The sequence below is a fragment of the Lycium ferocissimum genome, chromosome 4 (assembly GCF_029784015.1).
Source record: "Lycium ferocissimum isolate CSIRO_LF1 chromosome 4, AGI_CSIRO_Lferr_CH_V1, whole genome shotgun sequence".
In the NCBI taxonomy this organism is placed as follows: domain Eukaryota; kingdom Viridiplantae; phylum Streptophyta; class Magnoliopsida; order Solanales; family Solanaceae; genus Lycium; species Lycium ferocissimum.
This window is the reverse complement of record NC_081345.1, coordinates 28,615,585-28,633,542: the sequence shown is the minus strand read 5'-3', so window position 1 is coordinate 28,633,542 and position 17,958 is coordinate 28,615,585. Positions and strand designations below refer to the sequence as shown.

The window sequence follows — 17,958 nt, the reverse complement described above, 5'->3', positions numbered from 1 at the left end:
TATGTATATTATCTGTATACTATATACTTACTACTAGCTATTATTTTGGCAGCGACTATATAATAAAAAACTTTTTTTCGTATACTTATCTATAATTATTATTAATAAAAGGTTTCAAATCAAATGCGTTTTTGGTTGATCAGTACATTTACTTTCCCTTTTAATTTATTTATATATATATATATATATATATATATATATATATATATAACGATTTCATTTTTGAACCTCAACTAAGTTATTCTAAATCAATTATTTCTCTTTGCCTCATTTGATGGATCAGAAAGTAAGAACTTTGCCTAAAAATATACATGAATTTTATTGTAAATAGGTTTTAAAGGTTCTTATTAAGGTTTTGCTTTAAGCCGTCAATATCATTAAGCGGCACGGAGACGTCTATTATATCATCCGGAGATTGTTAGTAAAATTGGAATTGATTTAATAACTTTGGATCGTAAAATCACAAGCTTGACAAAAAATTGAATAAAAATACACAATGAAATGGTATGCCCTTTGATTTGATACTCAGGATGACCAAATGTAGAACTTTTCTTTTTCCCAAGCAACATGAAAATTACATACTTGAGGTTAATGAACTTCACATGTTTGCATGGTAATGTGAATTTCAATTATGATTTATGACTAAGCTAAGTCCTCTTGATTAGTTTACATATAAATTTTAGAATCTGAAATATAAATGTCATCCGCAAGAATCTCTCATGGAATTAACTCTCCTCCATAGCTCTAACTTGATATAGTTCTAAAAATAGTCCAAATATCACATGATTCTTATATAAGAACGATTGAAACATACATTTTAATAAATTATTTGAAGGTTAAATGTACCTAGCCGACTATTACAAAGACACAAATCAAAAATAAAAAACTGAAAAATAAATGTCATCCAAGAATCTCTGATGGATAATGTTAAGTTCAATTCTTTTCTTCCATGGCCTCGAAGATGAAAAAATAAATCCTAGACCTGAACCAAATGAGCCAAGGCAGTCATGGCATGAGATTGGCCTGTAATAATTCCAGCAGTTGATGGTTTTTCTCCCAATTCAATACAATAACCGTCATCAAAGTTTTCCATCCCTTGTGCCACGAGCTGCCATATTAAGCTTCCTCCCATAGTTCCTCCATCTTTAGCTAAACTATAAGTATTTCTATATATAGTGATCATAAATGTGTCTCGTATTTCTTGACTGTATCCTGGATCTCTGCTTGACTTTCCAAATTCTGCTAGAACCAATGGTTTCCTCAATATGTTTTTTGCGTCTTGCCAATGGCTTGTCATCCACCTTTGCATAAACGTCATTTGAGCATCATCACTTTGACCAGATAACCTATAATAAAGCATAAAAATTCTTGTTAAAAAAACAGTTAAGGATAACTATTGCATGTAACTAGATAACATATGGCTGATGTATTTATATACATGTACAGATTTTATTTTATTATTAAGAAGTATTTATAAAAAAAAATGACGCAGTACGTGATGCTTATGCATGCTACTCCAAAGATCAGAACAATAACGTGGATAATTCGATGTTTTTAAATTTATCTTTTATATAGAGGAAGTACTGTATGAGCTGATATAATTAACCTGCAAATTTCTTTACCAGTTTGTTTGAAAAGCTTTCCTACAAGTCCAATTGTTAGCAACAACCCTAAATTTACCTATATTAACTACGGATTTAACTGAATCCAGTATTTTGATATAGTATATAGATATATTTATGCTAAAAACCACAAGAAAAATTCAGTAGGTTATAAAATTCTGACTCATAATATTTCAAAAAGTATATTATATATGTTCAGTGCTGAAAACCTTAAAGGCTGAATGCATTAGATTTAATTCTAAATCCATCAATCTGTCGTCATGTAAATAATAGTTTATCAATAGCTTGATTTTAGTAATTAATAGCTGGTCACCTGGTCTATTTGCAGCTTGGTCTATTTGCAGTATTAATAGGATCATGAATTATGAAGAAAAAATAGCTTAGTATACCATTGGTCAGTATATGCATGGATAGTGGCAAAATCAATCTCCTTGACTAAATTGTTATTGATAAAGTCTGTCCCAACTTGGTAACCAGGATTGACTGACTTCCTGTCAGGCACTGAATCACCATAAAAGCCTTCCATTCCTATCTCCAGCAAGTGTTTGTTATCTAGTGATTTCACGAAACTTGCCATTTCTTGAACCCAAGCCTGTAGTAATTTAATATCAACGAGAAGCAGAAAAAAATAGTCATTAAATTTTTTGAATTTAATCAGTAATTGGGAAATAGAAAGGCTGTCTTTTATTTAGGCTTACGTTAACAGTATTTCCAGAATAATCAGCTTGGTTGCGGGGCTCATTCATGAGTTCCCATGCCATGATAGTTGAATCATCTTTGTAAGCCATTCCAGTAATGGTATTAAACCTTGTAACAACTTTCTGCACCAATTTCAAAAACCATGCATGTTGTACTTCAGAATAATATATTAATTAATTACCAACTTCATAATTGTAAATAATAAAGAGATTAACTTCGGCCAAAAAATAGCATGAGAAGAGTTAAACTTTAAAAGGAAATAGAGTTGTAGTAAATGCTATGTTTTTGTTACCTGGATGTGGTTCTTATAGTAATCTTTAGTCACATAATGAGTGTAGAAATCATCCGCTCCATTTATCTGAGCTCCAACATTTCGTGCCCATTGAGCATATTGAGCTTTCCCTCCAAAGTCATTATAGTTGTTTACGAAGCTCAAGATTAAGCGAACCCCATACTTCTTAGCCTCCGATATAACAAAATCCAAACCCTACGTATATCCACACAATACACTTGTTAAATATTATCAACAATCCTAAATTTACCTTTAAGATTACCATGCGTAGAAATAATGGCATATTTATATATTTAACATAGTATTAGTAGACGAATGGAAAATTTTAGTTTATAATGTGTAGTATGCTTTCCGTTGTTTGACTATATACGAAGTTCAAGGAAATAATGAAGATTTTTGTCACGTAACAATACACTAATCAAAACTTGTGATCGTAAGTTGAAAAAGAAAAGTTGTGGTCTTAACAAGATCAAATGACATTTCTGCATGTGGCTTTAAAAGCATGTCTTAAGGATAAAATAAGAAGTTCAAAATTAAAGAGTTTTTAAATATAGAAAGTTGTAAATTCACTATCATATAAAATGAAACTGAGGAAGTACGTACCTGAAAAACACGTTCATCATAAACACCAGGTGAAATTTGCAGTGCCCTATCGCCTCCATCACTAAAAGCCCAAGTCCGGCATACAGAGAGCCCTACAGAAGATGCTTCCTTGAGGACCTCGGTAACCTTGTACCTCTCACTAGGCTCAGCAGCAACATGCATTAGCCAGTAGGAGTTGAAACCATTGAATAGAAAAGGTGATCCGTCGAGTTCAAAATGGGCACCATTGACTCTAACAAACCCTTCATTTGCATTCTCAAGTAAAACCCTAGCTTCACATGCAAGAGCTAGGGACAAGATGAAGAGAACAAAATAACTAACCATTCTTTGAAAAGAAGACGTTACTTTGATAGACAAATTAAATGCACATATGGTTTTGTAGTGAAATAAAAGCTGTGATAGGTTATATTGGTCACTTGTTTGGGCCAATATTTATAGTGATTGGAGTATTAGGAAACTTGCTAAAAATAGTAATATTTGATCCCAATTGGGGATTTAATAAGTTAGAAAGTGGTGGTTTACTAAATTTGGCTGGAATATATTTTCTTAAAGCTAAAGAGTACTTTATGGGAAGTTGATACTAGATGAGGTTATTTAGTTGTATAAAGCAAGAAAATCAGTTAATTAGAAAGAGAAAAAGAATGACAAAAAGCATTACTCTGTTTAATTAAAAAATTAAAGAAGTGGGTAGATGAAAACATTGCGGTTTGGGGGTGATTCCTTGCATGCATAAAAAGAAAAAAATTGCTTTGTATGGTTGGTTTTTCAAGTTGATTAATTGGACGGGTACTAAAAATGTGATGATGATCAAACATATGAAGAAGTGTACTCTAATACTTTTGCAGTTAGAAAAGTTAGTTAGAACTTAATCCAGCAGATTGATTTAATTTGGTTTTTCTATATATTATTAGTTACAAGGACATAATTTCCTGTTGGAGGTTCTAGTTTACCGTTATTAGACTTATTTGCTTAGAATTTTAAGTTGTTCCGTATAGGATTAAAAGTGGATCGGAATTCTGAAGAGTTTCCAGGTAGGATATTAATGTAGAAGCTGGTGGTTGCTGAATTGATTTGGCTGTGGATATTAATTCGATGGAAGCTAATTAAAGTTTCTATTGGAATATAAGTGATCAGTTTAATTGAACTTGCCATTTACTCAGATCTCTCACATGCATATATAAATGCTGAAAATGTAATACATATTTTCGATAAACAAATTAAGTTCTAGATTCATATGTTCAATGTACTCAAAATCTTGAACACATTATTTTAAATTTAATTCTCAATTCCGTGTGCACATGCATTCTGTTGCATGGATAGACCTTTAACTGTATTTTCTAACAAATTTTGAGAGAAAACCGCTTATATTTTTTTTGTGAAGGATAGTTCATGTTGTTGGAAACTTGTATCTGAAGGCTGAAAGGAAGCCTGTTAATGAGCAAAAGTTAGATCCTCTGACGAGCTCGTAGATTTCCTTAATTCGGAGAAGGAGAATACACACGATTTCTGCGGTTTGATTTGAATTTGGACGGATCAAAATAAACTACATTAATAAATGAGTAGAAGTTGTCCCCAAAAAAAAAATGAGCAGGTTAATAGGGTGTCAAATGGACGTGTTGAGATAAATTTAGATAGGTACAAATAGGTTAAGTTAAGGTCATTGACCAATCCAAAAGTTATTCGGTCTTAGATGAACTACATAAAGATAGGCTAAATAATGGGTTACAACCCAGCTCGCACAATAGACATTAATTTTTTATTTTCTTATAATTTGTTTAATGATCAAACAAAACTACTAATATGACTATATTAAACATGCTAAATGGAAAATAGTTTGATGAGGTTTCTCATAGACCACTTTGGGCTAACATATTTACCCAAGTCAGCCTAATTATTAGATGGATTGCCGGGCGGATCAAAATAGGTTGAGTTAATAAACATCCCAACTAGGATGGTTGGACTGACCACATTTTTATGAGCTAATTTATCATCCAGGAAAAAAAAAAATAACGAAGAAAAAGAGTATAATATATTTTTTTTACATATCAATCCTGTATGTGGCAAGAAATAGCTCGAGGAGTCCCCTGTGAAATTGATATTTAATATTTATCCCCACTTTTACATATCTTCAAAAAACTAGCGTGTTCTATTTTATAGGTGAGAAAAGCAAATAATATATTTTCCCTTGCAATATAAATTGGTGTGATTCATGACTACATGGATAGTTATGATGAGTAATTCAATGTACAGCTAGGTTGAAAACAAAATGAAATCATATCAATATATCACGATCAGTTATGGAGGCAGAATTTTTACAAGGCGAGTTTAAAATATAAAAGAAATAAAAACACGAAGAAGACAGGGGGATTTAACATCTACTGTGTATGCATAAAAATGATCTTAACCTTATATATATACTGTAACTTTTCGCCGAAAATTAAATATTCGGATGACATTTAACCCCCTCCCTCCCAATCTGTTGGGCCTCAATTAAAAAAACCGGTTGCAGCTTCGCTTCCCCTGCTCATGACTTGCATGATATAACTCTTTTCTGTTTGTAACTTTGAAATGGCCCAAATTACAACGGACATGGGCTGCAATCTGTTGGGCCTCAATTAGAAAAAAATGACGCGGGTTGCAAAGGTGGATTTCAAGCATTTCTCTATGGTACATCCAATTCAACCCGTAACATCTTCAATATGGGAGGTCTATATCTATATATATCAGAAAAGAATCTTTCTAGATGATCAACAACGTACAAGCGGACAATCATGCATTTATGGTCTGCAGTACCCTACCATATTCTGTTGATAGCTATAAAACGACCACTAATTTAAAGAGATAAGTTGGGTCTGAAGCTGAAATATTTGACCCGATAATAACAATAAATTAAAAGCTCGAGAAAAATATAGGCTAGTATGTTGATAAGGTGTTCAATTAGCTATTAATGAAGTAAGATTTTCAAAGTTTTCATGGACATTAGATGATCAACCCGAAGGCAACAATTAGGGGGGGGGGGAGTAGATGAGGCAACACAGTGGTCTCTCCCTTATTTACGTTTTCAAGACTCAAATTTAAGTATAGGAGTCCTCCTCCTATCTTAGGTGTATGGTAGTTAGTTATCCTATTAACACCTCATTTATTTTTATTAAGATTAAGAAGTTCGAATTTGGCATATCTAAATAGTAAGATGTGTATTAAAGATTAAGACGTTTGAATCTGAATACTAAGATGTTGCAGATAAGATACTAAATAATTAAACCGTTTTCTCAAAATCTTTGCTTTTTTCAAAATCTAAATGCATGAAACTCGTCTTTAGTTAAAAATTAATAAATAAATAATCCATACAAATACTAATTAATTAGTGCAATTGCGATTGCAACTGAGAATGGTGGTCGTTGTGGATGGCGGTGATTGATAGTGGTGGGTAGCGACAAATGATTAGTAGAGAAAATTGATAGAATAGTGATAAAATGTCATCTTTACAAAAATTCTTGAATACATCATCTTAGTGATATTAAAAGTTTGTTACAAATTTAGTTCATTTAACTCATTCTATCAAATCAAGGAAAGAACTTAGCAATGGGCCATTACTCTTATTTGTTACTCGTTTCGTTCACTTTTTTACTTGTTCACTATATTAAAATAAATTTTTATTTTTACTTGTCCACTTTTGATATCAACAGAAAAATAATTACTTTTTCTTGTTTTACCTATAGCATTAATTTTATTTTATTTTCAAATCATTTTTCAAGTTCAATATAACTAAGAACCAATTAATATCAATATTTATATTAAATTATGCACTTCATTTATTATTCCTTAAAAGTCAGAAAGTCTATAAAATAGATTGAAAGAAAAGCCAATGAGAGAAAGATATATTCAATAGAAATGACCACTTTTAGTTATTGAATTCAACAACTGCATGTGTGAGCTCCTCCTCTCCCTCATTAATTCCTTTGAAGAGTCACACCATTATTCTTTAGCCAAAATGTAAAGATATGCTTTATCGCACAGTTTAAGTTAGGTATTTTCAAAGTTCGGATTCGGTAATCGGTAATTGAAAGTATATACCAAATACCAAACTTTCAAACTTCGGTTCGATAATTCGATAATCGGTAAATCAAACTTCGGTTCAGACAGATTCTGGTGAATACCATATCAAGTCAAAGTCCACTGTGAGATTAGCTTACCTAGGCAAGAGTCATACTGATACTTCACAAACATCATAATTTTGTTTGATGTCTCGTTTTCCTTATAGCACTAGTGTAGGACAAAAATGATTATTTAACCACTAATTGGATTAAGGCAAGATGCACATTATTTTAAAAAACGAGACATAAAAACTTGACGTGATGCTACATAAAAACAATATAATGCTAACTCAACATTACAACCACTTGCATTTCAGATAATCCAGCTATCTGTCTAATATACCCAACTGTACGCCGAAATTTCAAATCTCCTAATTAGCGTTTTCTGAAATATAAAAAGAAATAAAAGATTCTATTAGTATTTAAAATTGATGTAATAGTCGAAAGTTACCTCTGCTCTGAATCATAAAAGGTCCCATTTACAATGTAGTTATCATATCCATCCAACTGCAGCAAAGAAAATTAATAAAGTTTATCGAGAAATTTCCTAGGCAGCTCCATCCATCTCTCTTTCTGCTCATTTCAAGTTACAGGGTTGTTGGAGACTTGGAGCCAGAGGAATTAAGGATTTTGTGATTTTGTTAGAGCTTTTGTGTGTGGGTAATCTATTAGGACTTAGGTCATTAGGGATTTTTAAGTGAAGTGAGTAGTGACGGTGTTTTTTTTTTTTTTTTTCTTTTTTCCCCACCCATTTAGATAGATTTATAGTGTTCCACACTTCCCTCCAAAAGGATACTGAACCTGTGACCTCCTCTGGTCGTGTGGGGGTGCTTTTACCACTGAGTCATCCCTCACTTGTTGATTTTGTGATTTGAGCCTTTTAGATGAGTGATGGCAGCCAGGTAGGCCTAGCCTATTGGGAATGGGGTGGACTAATAATTTAATTACAATGGGCCTTTGGGCTTGAAGTGTATTTATTTTGGTATTCGGTATTTACCGAATTACCGAACGGTATATTTTTAAATACCGAATATCGAAACCGAAATACCGAATTTCATATTTTATTCCCGAATACCGAAATAGCCGGTTTGGTTCGATAATTCGGTTTCCGGTATTTTATGCCCAGCCCTATCCCGAACACTATCCAAATAGCTTCAGTTGACTTCTATTAGAAACGGAAGAGTCCAGCCGCCGCCACTTGAGTTTTCTATAAATTATAATGACCTATTCGGTTGTTGTGACGTTTTTCAACAATTCTTGCTTTCGTTGATTTCCTCCCGACTTATATTAAGTGTATTTAACTTGTGAGGAGCGAACGATAAGTCGTTCGATGCGTTTGGTAAGACTCTTGATACGAGATTAAGTCCGAATTTCTTATTTGTTCGAGTTATTTGGTTTATTTCGTATTTTCTCCGAAAATTCCACGTGATCGGATAAGTTCGTAACGCGCCATCGGAATAATGCCCATAATCGATTCAAGTCTGAAAGGTCTCGGAAATGTTGCGGATATCGAAAATTAGAAGATTAGATCCTCCAAGGTACAGTAACCGAAGTCTCGTAGAGGCGAGACTGGTCGCGCAGCGGCGCATCTGCTGCAGCGAGGAAAGGTTCCGCTCCTGCGGACCCTGAGCCACTGTGTTAAGCTCGCAATAGCGAAAGGATAGCCCTCTCCAGCGAGTCCGCACTTGCGACAAGAAGTGCGCAGATCACTGAATCAGACTTAGAATAAATATCCTACTTCGTCTTAACTCATTTCATTTGAACATTTTAGAGTGGGAGCTCGACCTAGAGCAGCTTTGGAGGGTAGAGACCAAGACCCTTGCTATGGTAAGTCCCTAACTCTCTCATCTGGATTTATATCCTTCACTAGAAGACTTCAATGGTAGTTTCCTTGTTGGGGAAGGAGGGTGTGGCTACACACTCCATGAAACCTAAACCCTTTTCATATTTTCCAAAATGAACCTTGTAGGTGGTATTAATCTGGTTACTTCTTGATGTAATAGGGTTCATAAAGGTTGGGTAAGCTAATTTAGAATTTTGAAATCCCCATTTTACCCTTCTATGCCCAAAAGTCCCAAATTGGAGGGGTTGGGTAGTTTTAAAAGATCGAACCTTTATCAGCTAAATGTAAGTATTTATGACTCATATGTACGTGTGTAATCCGTGTTAAACAGATGGGAGTCCATTCGGAGTTTTGGGCGAAAAAATGAGGAGACTTCGGGGTACTAAGCTTCAGTTCCAGGCAAGTTCAGACTGTAGTCCTTATTTGTGCATGTGGTTGGTCTAAAATGAATGTAATAAAAGCGTCACGGGGTAATTAAAGGGGGCTCTGATACTTGTGAGGTGACGAGCACCTTTATCAGATAGGTCATCATGTTAAGGGTATTTGCGCACTTTCAATTGTATAGTAGGTCTAAATGCCATGCTTTGGGCACTAGCTGATAGAATAGTACGATCCTTTGGGTCTGTGATTGGGGCCTAATGCTTGTACTTTATGTCTCTTATTATTATTTCCCGTCTTATTTGTTTGTGTGCACATCACTCATATATCCTCTTTAAAATGAAAGATAAATTAAAAGGTGAGACCTTCATGATATTGAGAACTTAAGGATGAAATTCATGCATATTCATGTATACTTATCTTGGATTTAATGCATGCCATGCTCATACTTCACATACATTTCATGCACATTATTAAGGATATGTTTGTAAGTCCAAGGGGATCTGGCTCCGGACAAGTGATGATGCTTTAGCTCGATCCGTTGACAATTGGGTCCGGTTGGCTAGGTGACAAGTTATTGAGCTATGATATGCGAAGACCATGATCCGAGGACTTTCCGGAGCAGTGATATATGGGCCTCATGACCCCCCATGGGTCACGATTCATTGATAGTCGAACGTGTGTATATCGAGGAGTGAAACAAAGGCCTTGCATTGCATTACATTACACTTGCATTGCATTCATCCCTTACTTATGTTGTTTTGTTGCGGATTATTAAGATTGACTTGCCGTGATTTGATATCTATCTATTATGTGGGTTAAATTGGTTAGGATGAAGTTATCCTACACGTGAGTTAACAGTAGTGAGTATGGGTGTGCTTAATTGAATTGATCTTCTGGATTGTCCGCAAAGCGCGTCTAGAGAGTTGATAAAACTATGGGATAGTAGCTTCGTTAGGCTTATGAATTGGCAACCCTCATAATTAGTTAGGTTAACTAGTAAAAGGTATGGAATGTGCTTAGTGTGTGGTAGCTCTAACTAAGTCTAAACGGTAATATGAAATGTTGGAAAGATAAGTGAAATTGTGTTAAACTCGATATTTGTGACATCTCTTTCTCATATCTCTTGTACTAATCATGGTTGAGTGAAGTGCTAAGTGGTTGTCGGCCAGCCCTTGTCTCCGTATCATTTAGGGATGGTCGACGATGCTACTGAGTACCGTTGTTTTTGTACTCACGCTATACCTGCTGCATCTTTTTATGGTGCGTGTGTTTGATTTGTGTTCGGGTCCGACCTTCAGATGTGATTGGGAGTCCACTCGAGAGCTTCAGGGTAAGCTAATGGAACCGCATGTGGCCCCGAATTTCTCCTCTTTGAGTTATTTTATTCTGTTTAATTCATACTCGGACAGTTTGTTGTATAGAGTTGTTTCTATGGTTATGAAACTCTGCAGTGCTCAAGTACATTTATGACCAGATTTTAGGGGTAATGCCTAGTTTTCTTTGAACTCAGCAATGTTGTATAAATTGTGTCACTTTGACTTGTTTTTAGTTAAAAAATGATTATTGTTTTTACTCGGCTTTTTTTAAATTGATTTAATTGCCTTCGGGGTTTGGCTTGCCTATCGGTGGGAAAGAATAGGCGCCATCTTGACCTTGCATTTTGAGTCGTGACATAAATAGATTCGATCTCTCATGGTAATGGTCAACCCGATAAGTAAACTAGTAATAAATCCTCTTGGTACAATAAATTAAAAACTCAGAGAAAAATAAATGTACTTTTTTGGTACATTGAAAAGATTAAATAAAACTTCTAAACTCTTTCATAAGCCACAGGCGTAAATTTGCAAGCAGTAGAGATTTCATTTCCTTTAATTCCCCCAGATTATCAAAAAAAAAAAAAAAATCGTGCTTGTGGCCCGTTGTGGGCCTTCATTCGTGTAAAAGTTTGCATATTGATCGCCTCCATGATTAATAGTGGTTTTATTTGCTTCTAACAAATACTTACGATCTTCAATTGTAGCTTTAAGACATGACATTGTATATCCTCCTCTATAATGCTCGACAACAAGAAGTGCTAGCCTGTTTCCACTTTCAATTCTTTATATCTCAATTGTTTTGTTAATTTTAGCCCTTATTTGATGCTCAGTAGTTCTACAATGAGACTTTGAGGTAGGCTTCATCTTATCTGAGTATTCTAACATTCATTTTTCTTGATCTTGACTAAAAATTTATCCAAAAGTAGCTTCTCCAACTTGCATCTTGACGATGTCATCAATATTCAATTTAATCTATCTTGCACGAGGTAGAGATTAAACGATTAGTTTAGCTTGTTTATAGATTGAAATTTGATTAGGTAATTATTCAACTATCACTCTAATATAATCACTAATCCGTTTGCACGTAACATCAAACTCAGAGAAAATACATGCTAGTTACGTTGATTAGGTATTCTAGCGGAGGTTTTCAAAGTTTCAATGTTAGGCGATCAATCCTAAGGTAGGGTGGCTCAGCAAAATAGAGTCTAAAGTCAAGTTTAGTGAGATGGTTCGAAAAAATTAATTCGTAACAATTAGGAAACTAAAATGAATAAAAATTCTTAATGGAAGGAAAATTAAATTTTTTAAGTATGTTGGCCGTGTGTGTATATATATACTAGTCAATTTGCCCGCGCTTCGCACGGTCATAAAAGAAGATATAATCTTGTAATAAATTTGGTCAAAAAATTAGAGATAATCGTTTTGTGTATGTGCATACGAAAGTCTATTTAGTCTCATTTCATTCAAATCCTAAAAGTAAGAAAAATGATTTGCGGTTGATGATCCCGCACATCAGTACTCATGTTACACCTCTGAGTAACCTATTATATCATGCACATGTTATCAATGCATGTTTGTATAAATGTAAAATGAATATTCCCACCTTGAGGCTCCCATCAATAAAATATTTCAAAAGACATTTGTGACTATGAATAAAGAGCAAACAGGGAATTCTGATTTAGTATGCATCTGAAGAAGGAACTCTTGGTTTTGCTAATATATGCAGGGAGCAATACAGGAAAAATAGTACCAACAATTGCTCTCCAAGACTTTCTTCTAGGCGTCTCAAGTAAATAGTTCTTATCAGTGTTGCACTGTATTTTGGTAGAGCTCATATTCAACAACATAGCTCATTTGTCCCTCACTCGTATAGATTTAACAAAGACTTGTTCTTATGAATTTGGATATTTTGAATGAAAAATAGAAACACAGCAGCTGAATGTTGAATTAACTCCTGCATATTATTCACCAAAACATAATTTGGAAGAACAGGTTGATTCCTCTAATTAAAATATAATCAAATCATCTTCTAAGCATATGGGAATAGACTACTGAAAATTAAGTTATTTGTGAAATTAAATGCATATTCCATTTCGTTCGACCAAAATAAACCTAAACTTCATACCTTAACAGCCCTTGTGTTTCGCTCGAGTTAGGAGAATGTGTTTCCATCTTAGTCCTTTGACGATCAAAATCTTATCTCTCTGTTGTTGTAACCAGTTTGACATTTGCTGATCCCCATATCATTTAAGTAGCTTTCCTGTTAAGAAGCTTCATCCATTTATTTATTTTAGCATTGTCGAACAAAACACCATGAAATGCAAAAAACATAAAAGAAAATCTAACACTAAAAGACATGGCCTCAATATTATTTTAATATCAATATACTGACTTGTCTTAGAATCTATGTTTCGCGCACTTTCCTTGCCTCATACACGGGTAATGGGGACTCAGTTCTCGCAAGTCCATGCTTCATGAAGTTCTTGACAACATTATAACTGTCATGATCAATTATTTTCCCAAAAGGCTGTTGATTCTTTAGAGCTTGCATTAGTTGGAATTTTTTTATCTGAAAAACTCTGCATACGTAAAACTCTAGCAGCTTCAAAAAAAGAATCTCATCAAAAGTAAAAGCTATTGCTAAATTACTGTACTATATTTTTGAGATAAAAACCATCATTTTATTTTAAAATGAACATATTGACAAAAAAGAAGTATACAAATTGGGATAGAAATTAAAGATGGCTAACTAATTCCAGCTCTACAAGTAAAATCAAGCGGCACATCTTAGTAACAAACAGATAAACAATTCCAAGAAAAACTCTTAATCAACTTCCACTTTTGGTGTAGTACCGCTTCTATTTCCAGCATCACCACCAACGGAAAGATCATCCTCATCCATAGTAGCTCCATTGGCGTCACCTTGATTCATCGTAGCAATGACTGGATTGCAGATGCTTTCCAATTCCTTCCTTTTGTTTTCAAATTCATCAGCATCTATAAGTTGGCTCATCTTTCTCTTCCCACTCACTTCAACGCAGTCTATTTATCTCTACTCATCACCAAACGTCACACAAAAAAGCAGGCTTCTCCAACCAAGTTTGTTTCACTGCATCCAAGAAATGGACCCGATCTATGGAGACGCTTTATACTCATGTTCCCCCACATCATGTCACAAAATCACATTAGAAAGATTAAAAGGTGATTATTGAATAATGCTTTGCTCATTTACAACACTATATTTAAATAGAAAAATAGATATGTGAGAAATAACAGCAAGAGAAGGAGGCAACTAAAAGCAGCAATACAAGAACGGTAAAATAGTAAACAATAGTAACTTCGAGAGAAGAGATAAATACAAGCTTTGACGTGTCCCCCTCTTTCTATCGAAGGATGCATGGTGTCGCCTAACTCTAAGATCACAAATAGATTAGGAGATTCACGAGATATTTTAAAAATAGATAGAGTATCCTTTGTGTATCTTTTATAGGACACAAATAGTCCGGCAGTTTCATAGTTACTAAAGTGAAGATGGAAAGATAAAGCAAAGATTTGTCATTTTCCCAGAAGAACAATGCAAAAGATGGTAACATGTGCTAAAAAGTTTGATCTTAAACTGGGCACGCCCCTTTTTAAATTGTTACCCCATTCTTTCTTTGGTTTTCCCTTGTCCCAAAGAGGAAAGAAAAGGCTAATAAAAGGTCAGAGGGAAGTGAGGAAAAAAGAAAGGGGAAGAAAATAAGTCCGCAAAATTTTGTTCTGCGATGACTATCTCTAAAGAAGGAATGAAATTCATCATACAAAACCAATTTGGCAGGGTATATATATTTAACTGGAATTTCAGAAATTCGTGTACCAACCTTTGCTTTTGCACTGGAATTTAGAAATTCATCCCTTTTTCTCCCTCGTCAGTCATCACAATCTTGGTTTTTTTTCTAGCTTTCCTCGCCTTTCTTCTCTTCCTCCTTGGTTTCTGATTCATACGCCTCTTTAACTGTCACTTGCGAGTTCGTCAACTCGAGTTCTGCGCAGTATTAATGCTAGTCGGTGAACTCCTAACATTCTTTTAAACTGACTTCAAATTTGAAGGAGTTGAAGAGAATCGAAAGCTTTAATGACATAAGAGATTCTAGTTATAGACTGCACCATTGTGAAAGGTGCAGAGAACATAGAATCATTAAATACTGAAAGTTATTAAGGAGTTCAGGGAAAAGGTAAAAGATTGAAAACGCAATTGTTATTTGACAGCGAATACAACTGAAAAGTGTAAAAACGCATAATCAGAATAACAATTAGGTGCAGCAAATGAATTATAAAAATAAAAAAATAAAAAAACTGACAGAGAATAGTAATTAATACAAACCCAAATTAATGGGGAAAAAGAAAATACAAGTCTCACCTTTGATTCTCTGCATATGCCTTTGGTTTCTTCTTGACGCCTTAGGACCTTATAATGCAAGGTTTATAACGCAACCCTAAATCAAGCAGGAATCCCAGAATACAGCATACAGAGGCACGTGAAACTTTTAAAAATCGTAAGAAAAAACTAAAAATAGCAAAGGTGTAAAAGGAAAAACGAAAGATGGAAGTTACCTTGGCGACAAAGAGTGATTGTGAGGTCTAATCGACATTGGGGATGAGCCGTAAATTAAAATGGGGAATGGAAAGAGAGACTAAAAGACGTGGCGTTTCTGAATGTTTGTGACGGGGTAAAGAAGAGGAAAGGCCATAAATAGTCCTTTTAACTATGGGAGTAGGTCTAAAATAATCCTTTAACTATACAATTATCGATTTTAATCCTTTAACTATTCAAAAACTTATTAAATTTGGTCTCTATCTATTTTTTATACAAACAGCGTACAAACCCATAAATCTCCGTGAGATTAATGTTAAATCATTCCTCAAACCTGTCTCTCTCTCTCTCCCCGCTTCTTTTTCCTCAAGTTCCTCTTGTTACAAAAAAAAAAAAAAAAAGCATTCGCAAGACCGTGTCGCTCTCAAGTCTCCCGAAATTCGAAAAGACAAACTCCGTGCACACAATTTCTCGTAACCATTCTTCTCAAACCCTACTAAAAACCGACAAAAACCGTTGACTGTTTCGTTATTTTTGCACAAAAATGCGCAAAAAAATATAATTATTTTCTAAAATAAACCGATGGAGACCGTCGGTTTTTTTTTTAAAATTTTTTTTATAAAAAAACCGTCGAACTCCGTTTTTACAGCAAAAAAACAGTATAAACTAAATCAATGTAAGTATATGAACAAAGAATATCAGTAGTCTAGTGGTAAAGCCCTTTAATGCCAAGGAACATGTCACGACCCAACCTGAGGGCCGCGACGAGCACCCGGTGCTATCCCATCCGGGCACCTCTTAACACACTTTACATCACATTCTAGGTGAGCCACATAATTATATCATACTTTTCATTCATCATCATTCTAATCTCATCGGGCAACAACATATTTATATCATCAATAACATCTATGCCCATGTAAATGTACATGCACCGACAAGGCGATCAAAACAACATCCCAAAATATAGGCCGACAAGGCCGAACACATCTAACCATATACACAATGTCTACGAGCCTCTAAGAAGGGTACATCATATCATAACATACGGGGCGGGACAAGACCCCGCCGTGCCCATGAATATATACACAAAAGAATCTATACCAAAAGTTCAGCCTCCGAACGAAACGGAGCTCCGCTATGTAGTCCCCGAGATAATACAACATGGATCAAATCTGTCCCCGGCCACCATGGCATGTACGCGCCGTCCACAAACAAAAGACGCGCAAAGACGAAGGAATGTACCGAGTATGTAAAGCTTGATCAATATTAATATGGAAGATAATGGATAATATAAGAAATAATATAGATGGGAGATAATGGCATCATCATCATAGCACTTACCCGCTTTCCATGAGACGTTCCATTTTTATTTCGTACTCGCGCACATACATTCGTATTCTTGCTCATTTCCCTTTCGTATCTATTTTCATATTCGTATTCATGTCTCCTTTCATACTCATGCTCATATCATATACATTGCATATTCATAGCCCTTACTTGGTACTTACATAGTCTTAACATATTCGTACTCTAATGGATGTCATATACATAGCATAATCGTATTCATATAGAGGTCATATACTTAGCTTATCCGTACTCATATAGATGTCATACATATATCTTATTCGTACTCATATAGATGTCATACATATAGCTTATATATAGCATACCCGACTCACGAATGTTCCGTGTTTCACGTACCCGACCTACCAAGGCTCAGGTTCGGCCCTACCAAGGCTCGTGGTTGTTCGTACCTAACCGGCAGCTGGCGCGCGCGCGTCGTTATATATATAGATATACATATTCGTTATATTTTACCCGGCCATATAAGTTCGGAGTTCACAATAGCCTCTCATGGGCACACATACATATATACATATACATATTTATCATATTCTACCCGGCCATATAAGCTCGGGGTTCACAATAGCCTCTCATGGGCACACATACATACAAGCTCATATCTATCTTCAGCCCTTTTTACTATCGTCATTCTTTACCTTCTATCCTTAGAGTATTACTCGTCGTATAAGGAACTTAGTACAGTCGTATCGTTTGAGCACCATTAGCTTAGTAGCTTCTCGAGCTAGAATCATTAGAGAGTATAATGAACTCATAGGAAGATGAACATCCGGCCAAAGAACCATGCCTTATGAAAGAAGGGTTAGCCTTACATACCTTTCGTGCGACTATTCTATCACTTGTACGTTCTTCTTCAAAGCTCACGTTCTACCTTCATTGAAGTGCATACTCATATTAGATGATGGATAGCTTTAGCATTTATGACTAACTCTAGAGAAAATCTAAAGCATCTCCTCTATTTATACTACTTTCCTCATATCATATATCAACTCCCAAACATCAATAATAACGTTCACAATATCATCACAATAGCCTCTAGTCATCTACACTACTCTTACTTCACAATTCTCTTCACTTTATCCATATTCATAGTCATAACTTGACAATACGTTCATTCACATACAATGTCGTTTTCCACACTCTCAATAGCATTTATAACATGATTATATT

At 34.8% G+C, this 17,958-nt stretch overlaps 1 protein-coding gene and 1 long non-coding RNA gene across 2 annotated transcripts; both read right to left on the bottom strand.

Annotated features, from left to right (window-relative positions):
• Positions 1–776: 776 nt before the first annotated feature.
• LOC132053906 (mannan endo-1,4-beta-mannosidase 5) lies at positions 777–13,401 on the bottom strand. Its single transcript, XM_059445999.1, has 6 exons — positions 13,279–13,401; positions 3,217–3,609; positions 2,614–2,808; positions 2,321–2,443; positions 2,012–2,214; positions 777–1,346 (listed from the first exon to the last, which is right to left on the bottom strand). The coding sequence occupies exons 1-6, from the start codon at positions 13,399–13,401 to the stop codon at positions 977–979; spliced, it is 1,407 nt and encodes a 468-aa protein (XP_059301982.1). The 3' UTR covers positions 777–976.
• A 93-nt stretch (positions 13,402–13,494) lies between these two features.
• Positions 13,495–15,567, bottom strand: LOC132052119 (uncharacterized). The gene is made up of 3 exons (XR_009413938.1): positions 15,444–15,567; positions 15,250–15,325; positions 13,495–14,874 (listed from the first exon to the last, which is right to left on the bottom strand). It is a non-coding gene; the product is annotated as an uncharacterized LOC132052119 (long non-coding RNA).
• Positions 15,568–17,958: the final 2,391 nt, after the last annotated feature.